Source organism: Sminthopsis crassicaudata, chromosome 2 (genome assembly GCF_048593235.1).
Source record: "Sminthopsis crassicaudata isolate SCR6 chromosome 2, ASM4859323v1, whole genome shotgun sequence".
Classification (NCBI taxonomy): Eukaryota; Metazoa; Chordata; class Mammalia; order Dasyuromorphia; family Dasyuridae; genus Sminthopsis; species Sminthopsis crassicaudata.
The window spans coordinates 188,776,407-188,794,862 of record NC_133618.1 but is presented as its reverse complement, the minus strand read 5'-3'; the positions used below and the strand labels follow the sequence as shown (position 1 = coordinate 188,794,862).

The window sequence follows — 18,456 nt, the reverse complement described above, 5'->3', positions numbered from 1 at the left end:
GGCGCGGGCAGGTCCGGCCTCACACAGCCCAGGCCAGAGCCCCCCGCCACTGGGCTCAACAGAGGCCTGAATAATCGTAACCCCTTTAAAGGCGGTCCCCAAGAGGCGCTTCCTTCTCACCTTGCTGTTTGGCGCTGGACATGGCTCCAGGAGACGCCGGGAGAGCTCCAGCTGCCGGAAACCAGAACCATCACTCCATTCCGCACCTTTCCGGAGGCCTGCCCCTAAATCCCGCCCACAAAGTTTTTTTATCCAATCCTAATCCTGCTTGTCGTTTATTTTGCTGTCAACTACTGCCATTCTGGCCTTTGATTGGCTAGTTCGAAGCGAAGTAGCAATTTATAGCAATCTACTGAAGCTTTTTCCTGCCAGAAGTTGCCTTGTGCGCATGTGCTCTTTTCACCGCTCAGTCATTGGTTGAACGGCGTTCTCTCCTTAGCAGAAGCTGGAGCTGTCCTCTGTCCTGTACTGTTAGTTAATGTTAGAGCAGCTATATGGATCGTAATAGTCAGGCGCATTAGTTTACTGATAGGGTTGTAAACCTTTTATTGGGCAGGTACTCTTCGTATTAAGCGTATAGTAGGTGTTTAGCAAGTTTTTATTGATCGATTGATTGATTCGTAAATGAGACCCAAAGAAGGGCCTGAATCAAGGTTTCCAGAACTCCCAATCCAGTGGTATTTACAGGATAAATACATTAGTCAACAATCAATAATAAAGAAACCGCGGGGGAGTGGTTGGAGTGGGCGCAGTGTTGGGGTTAGGACAAACGAAGGCCGCTGGGAGGCTCCTGGCCCTGAATCAAGATCTTAGTTCAAATATAGCCTCAGACTCTTTGACTCCTGGACAAGTCACGTAGCCTCTTTTTTGCCTCAGTTTCCCCACCTTTAAATGGGGATAACAATAGTACCTATCTCCCAAGATTGTTATGAGGATCAAATGAAGCAATAACTGTCATGTGTCTGGCACCTAATAAGTGCTACATAAATGTTAGTAATTATTATCAATAACATCATTAGATAGCATTTATATGGAGCTTTAAGACTTGTAAAGTATTTTACACATTTTCTCATTTGATCCTCACAACCCCATTTTACAGATAGATAAACTAAGGATGAGAGAGGTTGGTGACTTGCTCAGGACCATAAAACTAATAAGTTTTTGAGATAGGATTTGAAGTCTAGAACTCTACTCCCCTGTATCTCCTAATTCCTAAGATAGAGTATTTATCAATAGCTTATTATATATCAGACAATATACCACATATTGTTCCAAGAATGAAAAACATTAAGAGCATTAAGAACCTCAGGGTAAAAATTGTGTTTGGAAGACAGGGAACTAGGGGATATAGGGTTAAGGAGGAGCAAGGAAAAAGATACCAGTTAAGCAAAGAGTTTGGGGAGGAAATGGAAAAAGAAAGTAGAAGGAAAAAGTATTTGAGAAATTGGGCAGTGTAGTGAAGTCAAACTGGCATTCCTAGATAATTACTTGCATGTATAACATAATGCAGTAGAAAAAGAACAGAATTTGGATCCAAACATTTGTAATTGAAGCCTGATTGCTGTTTATGCCTTGTATACTGTTAGACAAATCACTTTCTCTCCCTGGAGGCTCATTTCCCACATCTATAAAATAAGGGACTTGGACTGCATGATCTTTTATTTCTAAATCCCAAGAAAATCCTCATGTCCTTTGAATTTTGTTGCAAATTCGAGATAACTGTAGATAGAGTAGTTCCTTTTAACTATGTTCACATGAAACCAAGTGGAAGTAGACTTTACTTTATTATTATTATTTTTTAGTTACCTTAAAACAGCTTTCTAAACAGGTTTGGGCTCTAATGTATATGTGTATTAAAGTTTCTAGGCATTTGATTTGCTTTTCCTATTTTAATTGTGTTCATTTTTCTATAAATGTTCTATTTCATCTCTGAAAAAAACACCTCTTGAATCTGTTCCCTTCTTCTCAGACCACCAGGATACATATTTGGATTATTGCCAGAGCTTCCTCCTGATAGATTTTCCAGCTTCTACTGTCTCCTTTTTTTCAGTCTATTTTATCTATCAATGCTCTACCATAGTGGTCTTGCTTTTAGTTGGCCAGATAACTTCTGTGCTCAGAAATCTTTTCTTGGAGGCTGTTGCCTACAGATTAGTTAAATAACTTTGCTTATCATTTAAGGCCCTATGTACTCTGGCCCCAATTTACTTTCTAAGTGACTTCATGTTATTTCTTCCATCTAAAAATTAAGTGATAGAGTGGCTCCAGTGCTGGATCTTGAGTTAGAGAGACAGTGAATTCAAATCTAACTTCATTTTAGTTGTGTGACCAGTAATGTGATTTAGACAAGTCCCTTAACAGCTGTGTGCCTCAGTTTCCTCAACTGTAAAATGAAGATTATAATTATAGCACTTACCTCACAGGATTGTTGTGAGGAACAAATTAAAAAAATATTTATAAATATTGGTATAGAGAAATAATATAAATACTTATTCTTTCCTTCTTTCCCATACTAAATTTTAGCCAAACTGGTTTCCTACCTGCCCCTCCAATATCCTTTGTGTTCTTATTAAAATACAATTGCTGAAGAAACAGTGTGACTCAGCCAAAAGATTTAAAATCCTAGTTGTTTATTATCAACCTTAGATTGGTTAAATAACTTTTCTGAATCTCAATGACTCCATATGGAAAATGAGAAAATGAGAGTAGATTGTCTCTTAGGTCCCTTTCAGATCAGAGATGATATGGTGGGGTTGGAAGAGTAATGAGCTTGAGGTGCTGTATTTGGAGCTATCAAACATGAGTTCATATCTCCTCTCTCCTATTTTATGAGCTGTGTGATTTTGGTCAAGTCACCTAACCTTTCTGAATATTCTTATAAAATGAAAGCATTGGACCAATTACTTCTGATGTCTCTTCCAACTTTTAACTTCTAACAATCCTAAAATGACTTTTCTTTATTCCTGCAGGAACCTCCCTCTTGACAAGATAAACCTCCTTCCTTTTTGAATATAAACTCAGATGCCACCTCCTTCAAGAAACCTTCTAGATCTTTGATAGAAATTACCCTTTGGGCACTTTGTTTTGTAACTCTCTAATACACTTGCCATATATAATTTTGACTTCTCAAAATTATATATGATAAGTGTATTAGTATTCTCTTGCTGGAGAATTGTTAGTCCTATGAAGATGAAACTGAATTTTTTTTTGCATCTTTCTTTTTTAATTAATTTTATAATTATAAAATTTTTTGACAGTATATATGGATGAGTAATTTTTTTATAACATTATCCCTTGTATTCATTTTTCCAAATTTTCCCCTCCCTTCCTCTACTCCCTCCCCTAGATGACAGGCAATCCCATACATTTTACATGTGTTACAGTATCACCTAGATACAATATATGTGTGTAAATCCAATTTTCTTGTTGCACGTTAAGTATTGGATTCTGAAGGTATAAGTAACCTGGGTAGAGAGGCAGTAGTGCTAACAGTTTACATTCAATTCCCAGTGTTTCTTCTCTGGGTATAGTTGTTTCTGTCCATCATTGATCAACTGGAAGTGAGTTGTATCTTCTTTATGTTGAAGATAGCCACTTCCATCAGAATACATCTTCATACAGCATTGTTGAAGTGTATAGTTGTTAGGATTACTAAGTGAGAACTGAGGTTGTCTGGACAGTGACAAGGTGAGAATTCAGGTTTTCTGGACAATTACAAGGTGAGAACTCAGGTTGACTTGATAGAGGGGGCAAGCTCATTGGCTGGGGTGGTTCTTCCCAGAAGCCCTTGCATTATCCCACGCCCATTCTCTGGGAGAATAAAAGAGAGGACTCTCAGAGAAAGAAGGAGACTCTGAATTGCATCAGGCTTGACGGAGCTCTCTGCAGGAAGGGAAGTCACTTCTTTGGACAAGAGTTAACAGCAACTGCCTGGAGACAACGGTTCATTACAGGAAGAAGAATCTGTCTGAGAGATTTGAGTAGACACAGCAGATCTCTTCCCAGAGAGCAATCCAGCAGCTTCTGGAGACGATAGCTCGCTACATATAGTGATCTTCTGGTTCTGCTCATTTCACTCAGCATCAGTTCATGTAAGTTTCTCCAAACCTTTCTGAATTCATCCTGCTGGTCATTTCTTACAGAGCAATAATATTCCATAACCTTCATATACCATAATTTACCCAACCATTCTCCAATTGATGGACATCCATTCATCTTCCAGTTTCTAGCCACTAAGAAAAGAGCTGCCACAAACATTTTGGCATATACAGGTCCCTTTACCCTCTTTAGTATTTCTTTGGGATATAAGCCCAATAGTAGCACTGCTGGATTAAAGGGTATGCACAGTTTGATAACTTTTTGGGCATAGTTCCAAATTGCTCTCCAGAATGGCTGGATTCTTTCACAACTCCACCAACAATGTATTAGTGTCCCAGTTTTCCCACATCCCCTCCAACATTCATCATTATTTGTTCCTGTCATCTTAGCCAATCTGACAGGTGTGTAGTGGTATCTCAGAGTTGTCTTAATTTGCATTTCTCTGATCAGTAGTGATTTGGAACACTCTTTCATATGAGTGGATATAGTTTCAATTGTATCTGAGAATTGTCTGTTCATATCCTTTGACCATTTATCAATTGGAGAATGGTTTGATTTCTTATAAATTAGGGTCAGTTCTCTATATATTTTGGAAATGAGATCTTTATCAGAACCTTTAACTATAAAAATATTTTCCCAATTTATTTCCCTTCTAATCTTGTTTGCAATAGTATTGTTTGTACAGAAACTTTTTAGTTTGATGTAATCAAAATCTTCTATTTTGTGATCAATAATGATCTCTAGTTCTCTTCTGGTCATAAATTCCTTCCTCCTCCACAGGTCTGAAAGGTAGACTATCCTCTGTTCCTCTAATCTATTTATGATCTCATTCTTTATGCCTAAACCATGGACCCATTTTGATCTTATCTTGGTATATGGTGTTAAGTGTGGATCCATATCTAATTTCTGCCATACTAATTTCCAGTTTTCCCAACAGTTTTTTTCAAATAATGAATTTTTATCCCAAATGTTGGTATCTTTGGGTTTGTCAAACACTAGATTGCTATAGTTGTACCCTTTTTTGTTCTTTGTATCTAATCTGTTCCACTGATCGACTGGTCTATTTCTTAGCCAATACCAAATGGTTTTGGTGACTGCTGCTATGTAATATAGCTTTAGATCAGGTACACCTAGACCACCTTCATCTGACTTTTTTTTCATTAATTCCCTTGAAATTCTGGACCTTTTATTCTTCCATATGAATTTGGTTGTTATTTTTTCTAGGTCATTAAAATAGTTTCTTTGGAGTCTGATTGGTATAGCACTAAATAAATAGATTAGTTTGGGGAATATTGTCAAGATAAAACTGTCTTAACCGAATTTTTTATCTTCCTCAGTGCTCTGCAAACTATTCTTAGGGAAGTATTTGGCTGAATTAATAAATCCTTTCTTCTTTCTTCTATTTGCTTTTTATTTTCAAGACTGCCCCTTGGATAAGTTGAACAGCTGTACTTTTTTCCCTTTTTGTAACAGAAATTGTGATTTAACCCAAATTAAGAAAAAAAAACCTACAAAGTGGCAGAAAACTAGAACTTACATCTTGTGAATGCCAACATAATGTGCTTTTTGTTAACCTACTTTTCCCCTTGATTTCCTTTCAGAATTTCTGTCTTGGAAACACTGGGAGGGGTCACCAAGACAGGCTCTGAGTACTAAATCTTCAAAATCATCACATCTTGTTATCATTTATCTTCTTTAAAGTGAATATCCTCATCTTTTTTCTTGGTTTGTGTTAGGTTGCCTTAGACTGTGAACCCACTGAGCCAACTCCATTTAATCCTGTAGTATGCATTTTCTCTCAATGTAAGCCTTTTTATGAACAAGAATAGTGTGGAACAGCAGCCCAGGGAGAGAGCTGTGGGATTTTATTCTTCCTAGGGATGATACCATAGGAAAATTTCACTTATTGGGAAGTAGGCAGTTTAGACACAGTGGGATGCTCAATGCTCTACTCTCTTAATAAAGGAATGTTATATAACAGAGCAAAACCACTACAAGAAATTTCTACTACTGCTGTGCTACTTACTAGTTATGTAGCCTAAGGCAAGTAAGTCATTTTCCTTCTCTGGGCCTCATTTTTCCATATGTAAAATGAGATAATTGGAATAGACTATCTTTAGGGTTCTTTCCAGTATCCAATTTAACTAGTGTGACCTTTGCAAATACCTATAAAACCATTCATTCATTCATTTAAGACATTCATTCACAGAATGTGTGCCATTATTGAAGGAACATTATTTATTATAAACCATGCTTATGAAAAATCCCTCCTAGCATTCACCTAGTAGTCATTCAGCTTTTGTTTTAAAACCTCTTGTGATAGAAAATCCATTAACTATAGGGGTTCTCTGATATACTTTTAGATGGTTCTGTTAGGATAATTTTCTTTACATTGAGCCTAAATCTGCCTCACTTGCAACTTTGCTCTGGACCAAGCAAGAAATGTGATTTTTTTTCTTCAAGTATTAGTAACCAGTTATTGCATCTCCTCCCTCAGTCTTTTCTTCTCCATACTAAACATAACCATTTCCTTAAAATAATCTACAAACATATTCTTAAGGCCTTTCACCATCCTGATCACTGTTACGTGAATGTTGTTCAGCTTATTAATATTTTCAAAATATGATACTCAGAAATGAAGACAGAACTTCAGAAATGATCTAACCAGAACAAAATACAGCACAAATATTATCTGCCTAATCCTGAATATTGTGCCTCTTATTGCAATTTTAAGATTACTTTTATAGATGCTGTATCACACTTAATTCAGATTGAATTTATAGTCCACTGAAACTACAATTTGTTTTTTCCAACAAACTATACTCTTTCTTATAGTAGTGAAGTTGATTTTTGAACTCAAGTATAAGTCTTTATACTTATTCTGAAGATATTTAATCTTATAAAATTTGACCCAATATTCTAGCCTGTTGAGATTTGTTTGAATCCTATTTTTTTAATCTAATATGTCAGCTATTTAAAAGATAATAGATAATTCTGCCAATGCAATTTGATAAACATGATTCCCATCTCTTCCCCAATCAGTGATAAAAATGATTTGGGTAAAGGGAAGATCTCTGAGCTACTCCACTAGAGGCCTCTTTCCAAATTGACTTTGAATCATTATGGATTACTTTTTGGATTCAGTTCTAAATTCAATCAGTTCTAAAACAATATAATTGTATAATTATTTATCCCACAAATCTACCTACTCTACAAAATAAGATTACTTTATCAAATGTATTCCTAAAATTTAGGTAAACTATATTCACAGAATTTCTTTAATCTATTCTTCTAGGATTCTTGTTTTAAAAGGAAATTAGATAGCTTTGGAAGACATATTATTGATAACATCATGCTAGTTCTTTGCTAGCCATCCCTTGAACAATACATCCCATAGAATTATAAAATAAATTCTATTATTACAATTATTAAGATCAAGCTCACTCACCTGTAGTATGCAAAACCTATTCTTCCTTTTCTTGAAAACTGTGACTTGGTCTTCAATCCTGCAGCCTCTCTGCCATTTTTTAGGATCTCTTTTTTAGGATTAACTGACACTAGCTCATCAATCATATTTACCTACTAATCAAGAAACAAGTATTGATAAACACTAACTATATGTAAGATACTGTGCTAGGAATTAAGAGACAAAAATAGAAAAGTGAAACAATCCTCATTCTCAAGACAATATTTATATATTGTTGGAAGATGCAACTTGTTCCTAGGTATATACAAAATAAAAAGAAAGGAATGGGAAGGCAAAATTCCTCCCTGAGGAATATGAGGAGCGGCTTATTTTAGATAGAAGAAATTAAGCAGAATCTGAATGGAACTATATTTTCTAAGAGGTAAAGAGGAAGAGTTTTCCAATTATGAGGGGAAGTCTATGTAAGAGCACACAGGTGGAAGATGAAATGTTGTATATCTAGGGGTATGGTTTTGGGCCTGATGATTTTAACTTTATTAAGACTGCTAAGTATCTTCTTAATATTTTACTCATTTTTGGTTCTTACTCCCCATTTTCCCCCTTTTGTCCTGTCTATTCCAGTCTATCATTCCTATCCTTTTATTTATTATTCATTAAATATTTATCACATTCTAGTTGACTTAGATATAAACACAAACAAAATAGTATCCTTGTCATCAAGAGGCTTATAATCACCATAGAGAAATGAGTTAAGTCCACAAAAACATTATAAAACTGTAGCATCCTTTCTGGTGCTGTTTTCTCAATTCATACTCACACTGGTGGAAAGAGTTCATCAAGGCAGCTAGGGTTCTAAGGGTTCCTAATACCGTCATCTATAAAGCCCCTGATAGTGTGTTTTCTATTATTAAATAACCAATCAGATTCCGTTAGTTTTAGAAAAGGGATTTACTAAGAATAATACAAGACATTTCTCCCAAACTGCATATACACTCTTTCCTTGCAATCTTGAGTTTGCAAGGAAAAGTGAGGTAGAGTGGGCTCAAATTTAAATTACAAAATTAATGGGACTAATGTGACAAAAAAGTATGTCCCACTCCTGGCCCTAGAAGTCATTTTCTTCTTTTGTGCAGCTCCCATGAAATTCCCCTAATTGAAGACCATGAATTAGTGTTGTTGGTGCTTCTCTACACCGTGAGTAGATCCTGAAGTTGCTGTCCTCAAGTGATTGTCAAAAATCTATAAATGCTTAGGATCTCTCCTCTGGGCTCAATTGGATTCCAAATATTACAACAAACCAGTGTTGACTCCAGGGTGGCACTGAAGCATTCAAGTTTCCCTGCCTACTCTGAACTAACAGGCAGAAACTGACTTTAATTATAGAAAATTGGGTCCCTGCAAAGCAGACATAAAAATTTTCTCCAGGAATCCCTAAAATAGGGAATCCAACTAGAAGATCAAACTCATCCTTCACAAAAATAAGCAGACTAACTTTGGAAGAAAATATACACAAAAGTCCCTAAAATGCATGAAGTTCTCAGAAGGGATTAAATACTTGGAGTTGATCATCTAAGGTTTATAGACTAGCAAGGCAAACCTCATCCTATGGATCTGCAGTTCACAAAGATCTCAAGCAAGGTATCTGAACTCATATCATGATAAAATAAATAGCCTAAATCTTCTTAAAAATAACAAACCCCCCAAATAATTATAAGCTATCACAGTGTATTCTAGGAGAGCTTTTTCTTTAGTAATTGACCTTGTGAGATGGGAAAGGTCCTGGAAGGTCTTCCAATGTTTGGGGTAATTGTTACAAGAACAATTGTGATAGCAGTATCAATAGCAAGATCAGGCTTAGGAAAAGGAAAGCCTTGGCAGTGAAGAGGGAGGCATCAAGACCAGATTTGGCAGTTTGTCCTTCCAAATATCTATTGCAGTGGTGACTGTGAAATGCCTAATTAATAATGGCACATGACAGGCAGTAGTGTTAAGAAACCACTATATTTTATTTTAATTATTGTGTTAAGCACACTCCTTTGATACTCATCATTCCTTTTTTTTTTTAATTTTAATTTTATTTTTAATGTGAGCTTAACTAGTTGGTTCTAAACACAATTCATGTTTGTATTTTGGTTATCTTTTAAAAACTGATTTCTCTTTTGGGCAAACTTTAGACTACAGCCTTAGAGTCATATCCTGAGTAGTGCTGAGGACTGAGTGCAGTGGGATTGATTAATTGTCAATATAAGAATTTTAAATTACTCCCGATATTGATAGGTAAAGCTCTTCTAGCAATGAATTCTGTAAAAGGAGCCTGGATGGGTACAAGGAAAGGAGGAATGAATAACTTTGAGCTCTGTTAGAAAGCATTTGCTTCTACTTTTTCATGTTAGAATATATAACATTACATGATAGTTGTGTCAGAGATAAAGAGTGCTAGAAGAGGAAGGAAATCACATTAATGGAAAAAATAAGGAACCTTCACAAAAGAAATTATTTCAGCCCACTGCAGAATATGGATTTTAGGGGGTCAGAGTACTTGAAAGTCTTTGTAATGCCTTCTTCGTCTCCAGTGATATTACTTTTCTTGTTCATAATGGAACTAGAACATCAAGATCCCCTGTGTGTCTCTACAATATTATTTTCATAGCACAGGATCTAAAGCCTTATTACAATCCACTCATTTTACAGATGAAGAAATTGAGGAGAAAGAGGATAGTTCCATCTGGTCCACACAGTAACAGAATAAATATTGAAACCTGTCTTCAATGACTAGAAATTCTGTGTTCTATCCACTCCCGTACTATGCCTTTCTACAATTTTACGGGGGGGTTAACTTTCTAACTGCTTTTAAACCCAGGTAGAGATCAGCCTGACCAGTATCGCAGACAGCTTCTCTGGGGAGCTTCCCCGTCTCTGTGTCCCTGCATGGCCCCATATCCTTTCCTCATTCAACAGTTGGCTCAAATTGGAAGCTGTGCTTCTCAGCCTTCCCGGTTCTCAGCACCTCCTGGAAAGAGTAGGACACTGAAGGTTTCTTCAGGGCACAAAGTCTTTCCGACTAGGTCCGGGCATGCTCAGTAGCCAAGACTGTTTTGGGTTGCAAAGAGACATCTTTGGCACTCTATTTCAAAAAACCAAGAAAGGAAAGCGCTCCGGACCTTCTTTAGATGGAGCCGGGAACGGGACGGCCCCCCAAGTGCGCCGGTGCCTCCCTGTCTTGGAGACTGCGCAGGTGCAGACCGTGAGAACCAGTTCGAGAATCTGAAGAGAACGCGCGCCTGTGTGTATGTGTGTGTGTGTGTGTGTATGTGTGAGTGTGTGTGCGCGCGCGGGGCGGGGGTGTGTGTGTGTGGCTGGGGGGAGGGAGGGAGGGAGGGAGGGGAGGGGGGGTTCACAGAAGCAGCCTCGGCTGTAGCCAGAAGCAGGAGCCTTAGCGCATGGAATGTCCAGTACAACCTCAGCCACCGAGTCTGATGTTCTGAGCACGGTTACCCTGTCCACTTTCTCACTGAACCTGACCTAGGGGGAGTTGGCCACCTCATCATGTCACCCCGAACCTGCTGAAATAGTAATGCATAAGAATGTCAGCGCTGAAAAAGGTAAGAAATCCACCCCCACCCCACCACCCGTGAATTGCACAGAACCAGAGGGGGGGACCCAGAAAACTGGGTAGAGGGTGCAATGGTGAGAAGTGGTGAGAAAGGGGTCTGTCTAGTTGTGTGCTGGGGGGGGGGGGATAGATTCCACAAATGTCTAGTTAGGGTTTAGGTCCGATTCGGGAGTTGGCAACCAGTGTGGCTTTGGTACTGCAAAGTCTGGAACGACCGACTCTGTTAGAAAAGCCACGGATAGAGGAGGTTGGTTGGTGGCGAAGTGGAGCCGGGGAGAGAAGGGGATGGCAGGGCAACAGCACCCACCGACCACACTTAAGGGGAGCGATGGTGAGGTGTAGCAGCTGCCCGTGGACGTGCTTCTTGTTCCCAACAGACATACTAAACCATTGGGGGATGGAGTTTGGCCGGGGGGCTGACGGTGGACCGGCAGCGTGTCCTGTGTGTAAACTGGCAGCATCTGCCTTTGATTTTCACTGTGTCTTGCTTTCTCTCTTCTACATGGGGTCCCGGCAGCTAGGGGTTATAGGAAAGAGATGGGAGAAGCCAGGGCTGGGGATTGAAGGGATGCACTATAATACTGGGTTTAGAGCACTTGATTCCAGTCTTCACCAAAACTACCTCTTGGACAGATTTAGGATTTTGGGGGTCAGTAGGATCGAGCTTCTCTTCCGCAATAGGGTCGCATCAGGTGCAGCAGCTGCGGAGGCGGTCTGGGGAGGGGTGCTTTCCTTCTGCGAAAAGGGTCTCCCGAGCCCCTGGTGTGTGGGGCAGCAACCCGAGGTATGAAATTACCAATTGCGGTTCTCCGCCAGCTGGAGAATAGAGGTGGTGAGTGTTGGCTACTTGCTTCCATGAAGCTTGAGAGTAGAGTGAGGGGGCATCCTACGGTTCTTTTGGGTAGGGGGGCAGAGGTTAGAGAATACTTTCCCCAACCGAGTTTCTGAAGGACCCCACAAGAGGAGCCCAAGAGTGGCAGCAAGACGCCAACATGGGTTTGGAACGACTACTGTTAAATGTAACAAGATTGCCCAAGCTGTGAAAGGATGAGGTTCCGGGAGAAAAGAGGCTTACTACCTACGGGGTTGGGAATAGATTCCTGCGAAGAAGTGGAAAGCTCTCTTGACAAATTGGGGGATGGTGGTGGAGAAGGAGGCTGTTAGCAGAAGGGGTGAGTGTCCCCCGCTTTTCAAATGTGAGTGGGGAGCACTGGGGCTTTTTAAAGGGTGGTTGCTATGCGAGGCAGAACCCAGCACAGGATTTTGTAACTAAGCCTCCCCCGGTGGCGGCTGTTGCTGTTCTCTGGATTTGTTCTCCAACGATTACAGGCGATATAATGATGATGATAATTATTACAGTCCTGGCATACTGAGGGGGTGGTGCGTGTATGTACGTGTATGCGCGCGCGTGTGTGTGCTCCAGGAGAGGTGGGAAAGTGACTGTCCTGAGCGCATCCCAGGTGTGGTCCAGTGCTCAGTCTGGGAGGGGGGCAGTGGTATCGAAGATGGGGATGGAGGATCTGGGCTGCTGTTCGTGGATAGGGTGCTATAGAGTGGATGGACTTCTTTGGAAACCGGAGCTTTTCCACTGAGGGAGAAAGAGCTGGGCAAGTCAGAGTGGAGAGGGAATTCACCAGAAGATTAAAGAGTTTGAAGAGAGGTGGAAAAGGGGGAAAGAAATCGAGCATTAAAGAAGATTTGGAGTTGGAGAAGAAAAGCAAACTGCAAGCATAAAAATGAATAAGCGGGTTTATTTACTTAATTTAATTTGATTACAAAACATTTGTTACTAAAAAATCATTTTCTGTTCCTTTTGGCTTTTCCCACACTCCTTAGGTCATTGTAGTCCAGCTCCCGTATGTATGTGGCTTCTCTGAGGTGAGGTGGTGACTTTCCGGAAGGGCTTCGAATTTGGATTCAGTGACTTATCCGTTGGAAGTTGCCTCTTGTATTGATTAAAAAATAAAGCGTTTGGCAGTGAATTTATTTTCCGTGTTTATTACCTCTGCAAGCCTGTACTGTGGGTGGCTTTGAAAGCTCGAAAAGATGCGGGAGGGGGGGAGCGTGGGGCGCGCCAGAGCTTTCTTTCCCTGTCATTTCTAGACTTATGGTAGGGGAGAAGAGCTCTTTGATTAGGTACAGGGGCACTCAAGTAATTGGCTTTCCTTACGAAATACATCTTGGTGGCCTTGAATTTGTGCTAGCACTAACCAGCTCTTTTGGAATTATTGCTTCTTTGTGTATTGAACACAGCAGGGCTAATTGTGACTCCCCGCAATTCTAGAAGTGATATGTGATTTTCTGCTTGCCCTTATTTGTAGACAGGGATTAATCACAATTGAGATTAAAAAATAACTTGAAATTCTTAGTGTGCCCCGAGGGAGTCCTATCTCCATCAGAAATGTCCCCCCCCCACCCCCACACACACACTCATCTTGAAGCTGACATAAAGGAAGCTGATCTCCATTTGTATGAAGACTACTTGGATGTGAGGTTAATAAAAGATTATGAAACATTTTTTTTTTTCTTTTAACTTCTCTCCAGGTGCTCCTGGAAAGAGTAATAGATAATGCAAGCAGAAATGGGTGAGATGAAAAGATGGGAGTTTTGGGCAGGTCAGGTTGTTACTCTGCTTAAAGAAAAATGTCATTAATCAGGATTTTCCAGTAGCCAAATTGTCATGTGCAGGCGGCTGTGATGAGTCACAGCTTTGGTTCTAAGAGTAATTGTAGAGTATGTATATACCATTTCCTTTTCTGATAGTGTGACTTCTTCATTGCTTGGTAAAGAACAAATTAGAATACTTTATACTCCACATCTGGGGACATGACTAGCAGACTAAAGGGAATTCTATCTGCTCAAGTACATCTGGACTGTGGGAATTGTATAAAGTAGAGAAAATGGCTGTCAAATGCCTCTGTCTTCTAAAACATAGTATCACTTTGTTTTACTTGACTTATCAAAAGTATATAATGCTAAGGATTAAACAATCATATATTACAATGTCAAAACTACCAAGTAGATTTTTTTTTGTCTTTGTAAATAATGTCTGTCCTTTCATTTCCTTTCCTTCATCTTTCTCTGTGATCATTTAACCTATTCTTTCACAAATTCATATTTCATTCTAAAATGAACTCAAGAAGCAAATGGATTAATACTTTATATATTGAAAGTAAGTAAGTATTTGAGATTCAAAATGCTTGTGTTGCCTACCAAGTGTTTTTTCCTAGATCAGTCTTAAAAGCTTTTGAGATGGTTGAACATTTAGTTCTTCCAAGTTCTTCCAAGAGTCTTTTATATATACTATACAGTTATTAATGTAATCCTGCTAGAACTAGAAGCATACATATAACACTGTGGGGTATAGTGGATAGTCAGCTTTGGCGTTATGAAGACCTGGGCTTAAGTTCTGCCTCTGAAACTATGTGATCTTTTGCAAGTCACCAAAGGTCTCTCCACCCCTGGAGAATTAAATATTAGAGTAATTGTAATCTACATTGATAGAAGGAATTTCCTCACTGGAAGTTCTCTATGCTACTGATTTGTAATGATTTGACATTATTGATATTTTTTATTTTTTATAAAATTTGGATTTTAATGTAGTTTCCCATTGACATAAATGTATATTTTTGTGGTATTTTATTGCTTCAAGTTAATTTTTTGCCTTCCATCATAAGTATGAACTGATTTAATGTATAAGAGAGCAAGAAGAATATCATATTTTCATATTAAAATATTGTTAACCAAAACAAGTGCTTTGCAAAGCCAGCCAACCCATCAACCAGTCAACTCTCAAAAGTAGAGTTTTTTTTTTTCAATTTAAAAATTGTTATGGTATTTGCTACTTTTGTATATATTGAAATATTTTCTCTAGATAAACACAGTAACATCAAAAAATGTCTTGTACTTAGCACATAGTAGGTACTCAATAAACACTTGTTAAGCCAAATTGAATTGAATTGATTTATTCTATTCTGTTCTATGTACCTTTAAATCTTTCACTTATTTGAACTGGTAAGTATTCTGATTTCAGGTTTTTGAATGCCATGTTTCATCATTTAATGTGTGCTGAATATCAGAAATGGGTATGCCATAGTTCACTGCCATGTTCATTGGCTGCAGCTGAAAAACACCACCACCCCAGCTATGATTCATCATTTTGGGCATTGGGAACAATATTTTACAGTGTTGCCAGTATGTTGGCTATTAAAGAATAAGAGGCTACTGAACAGGTCAAAGCATGGGGCAATGAACAGTTTATTTTTAATCAGTCATAATTATACCTTAGAGATATCTGTCATTGAGTAATCACATTCATTTAGCCATATACTGAATTTCTTAAATAAAAGTTTATTGTTTTCAAGCCTGGGTTATGGAAAAAACTTTACTTATTAATTTTCCAAGTGGATATTTATGAAAATACCAAGTCAAATCCTTGATGTATATTTTCAAAACAAATTTACCAAAACAAATTTACCATTCATTCATTCATTGAACAAACATATAAAGTGGCTTGGTTTTTTGTTCTAAATCCAAATGATGATAAATAGTCTGGTTTTATATTTGAAAGAGATAGAAAATAGGGGATTAGATAGTCTTTTTCTTTTCTTTTCTGTGTATGGAAACATTATTATCAAATACTTTCAGAGAGAAATTTCTGGTATGATGTCTCTTACATATAATTAAGAGATAATACAAGATATGAAGAATCTAGCACTGTACCATGAGCCTAATTTATCAATTTGTTCACTTCACTTGTTAAGTTAAATATCCATTCATGGATTTGATAAGGAAGCATATGCTAAAAAGTCAAATTTTTGAGAAACAATTGCTAAAGATGCTTTTGAGGAATTGCTTGGATAAAAAAAAAATGGAGTCAGTATAGTAGAAAAGTCTACTGGAGAAAGAGATGCCATTTTTGGATTTTGAACATTAAACTTTGGCAAGTTAAAAGAAAGGATGTGTGTATTACTAAAGAAGGTACTAAATAAATTACTGCATTTGTAACTAAAGACTAAGTATCTTTTAGATTTAACTCTTATGATTCTATTCTTTGCTGATGAATCCTTATTTTCACTTTCCCCAATTTTATATATGATGCTTTGATTGCTTATGAAATAATTTTTATGGACATATTAATTTGCTACTTGTTTCCAGATACTCTGAAAATGCCATTTATGATTTAGACCTTTTAAAATAATGAGTGAATATGTGATTTTAAATTTATAGATGCAATTATGTAGTATCAAAACCAAAATCAACTTATAAGAAATAGGGATAGGAATAGGGACTGGATGTGTGATTTACTTGGCATAGAGAATTATTGAGTAAGGAAAATTTTCCTGACGTATATAGATCTACATTCAAACTTTTCATAAATGTCACGAGTGTAAATCTAATCTCTCTTGACAACTTTCAAGTATTTTGCTCATAGCTACCTCTTTTCCCTACAACTGACTTTCTCTAAATGAGAAAACTTCTGAGTTACTGAACTCTGCCCTGATGGTTACCTTCTTAAATATTTGTAAATAAAATAAAATTTCCTTTATCAAAAAACATACATAGTAAATTAGCTACCTCTTCTATCATGTATGTAACACTTATTAAGTGTAGTCTCTAACATTCTTGTTAATCAGATGATTGGCTTCAGTAGAACTGTATAATAAAAATATAGTCATATATTGTGTGACATATAAGTTAAGATATTTTTATGATCATTATAGTCTTAAAAAATTCTATCATATTTTCCCTTATTTAAGTACTTTCCCCTTAAATGATTAATATTTCCTTTTTATTCATATCAGTCCCATTCCTTAAACTTTTTCTTTCTTCATTTTCATGATTTTTATCTTAGCTTCAATTTGATTGTGATATAGGAAGCTGATATCCTATTCAAGATACTAAGATAGGAGTCATCTAAATGTCTATATGCTTTATCTATTCTACTTGAAATAAATATTTTTTGTCTTCTTTACATGCCAAGAACACTAATCCTCAGATTTTTTTTTCTGTGACTTGTTGCAGAACATAGGACATTGTATTCCTTTTTTTAAATAAGCCATTTTAAAGGGTTCGAAAGAATTATACTTTAAAAGAAAATCAAAGTATTTAAATTTAGTCTCTGAAAAATGCCCAGTCCAAAAATAACCAATCCAAAATATCTGTCCTTGAGTTCCTAGATTTTGATTTGATTATGAATTGAATAATTTAAAAACTCTTAGTTCTTTTCTTGTGTTTCTGATATAATCAGGTGTCAATAGATTCTTTAGACTAATTTCCTTCCCTTGAAAGATTCATATTCATTGTATTATTGACTGTTAAAAGCTGACTTCGTGATTTCAAAGTATTTTGCACACACAAAAATGTTGCCTTCCTTTTACAAATGGTCTTTTCCCTTCTTTGTCCTAGTCCTTTTTCTTTATCTTTAGATAAAGACAGAGATGATCTTTTAGGGGTTCTTAACATTTTTTATTTTTATATTGACAATTTGTCTACCATCATCTGTCTGTCTGTCTGTCTGTCTGTCTATCTATTTACTTTCTAAACAAGTTCATGGACTCCAGGTTAAGATGTTTTTTATTTTATTTTTTATTCCCTTTCCCAATCCTTACTGTTATTTATTAGGCATCTGGTGTGCTCCCCTTAACCATAAATTTAAAAAAAATGACTTTTCTTTTGAAAGAATCCCAAATTAATGATTCACAGTTGTTTACCCACCCTATTTGCCTTTCTTCTTGTCTACTTATTTCCTTTAATGCTTGACTGTATCTTCATTTTTCTTTGCTGTTTTATTCATTCACTCATTTATTCCAAAATAATTGTTACTTCACTGTTTTTCTATTTCTTTCTTTTTTGGGGATCACACCAGATCCATGTTTCTTGTACCACTATGTCAACCTCAGATACTTATTGAAGACTAAGAGGGATTCAGGCTTACTCAGTATTGGAGAGAGAATAGACATAGGGAAGTAGCAAATGACCAAAACACTGTGCTAATCACTGGGGAAGTGTGAAAAAAATGAATATAGTGTTCTCATGGAGTTTGTAATCCAATATAATTTAGAATCTAATTTCTGAGTCTAAGGCTTAATAATCTTTGAATTAAAGGATTATTTTATACCTGGGCAGAGTAGGTGAAGTGACAACACATGTCATCTAGTCTTTGCTCTTCTATAAATAAGACTGAGGCATAGGTGGTGTTGTGATTTACCTCTGTGTTGTGCTTCATTGTTACAAGTTGAGTTAAATAAGCACAACTTGGTGTCTGATTTTTCCCAATCTAGAAAATCACAGATTATTTTATGGGCCTGAGTTATGG

General features: G+C 37.2%; 2 protein-coding genes across 2 annotated transcripts in view; one reads left to right on the top strand and one right to left on the bottom strand.

Annotated features, from left to right (window-relative positions):
* Window positions 1-235, bottom strand: part of ERICH1 (glutamate rich 1) — a 75,873-nt gene extending 75,638 nt beyond the window's left edge. The window contains exon 1 of the mRNA XM_074287980.1: window positions 121-235. Within this exon, the coding sequence (XP_074144081.1) occupies window positions 121-142 (22 nt within the window). The 5' untranslated portion in view covers window positions 143-235. The remainder of the gene's footprint in view (window positions 1-120) is intronic.
* A 10,703-nt stretch (window positions 236-10,938) lies between these two features.
* DLGAP2 (DLG associated protein 2) overlaps window positions 10,939-18,456 on the top strand; it is a 1,171,101-nt gene continuing 1,163,583 nt past the window's right edge. Inside the window, exon 1 of the mRNA XM_074287975.1 lies at window positions 10,939-11,127. Within this exon, the coding sequence (XP_074144076.1) occupies window positions 11,110-11,127 (18 nt within the window). The 5' untranslated portion in view covers window positions 10,939-11,109. The remainder of the gene's footprint in view (window positions 11,128-18,456) is intronic.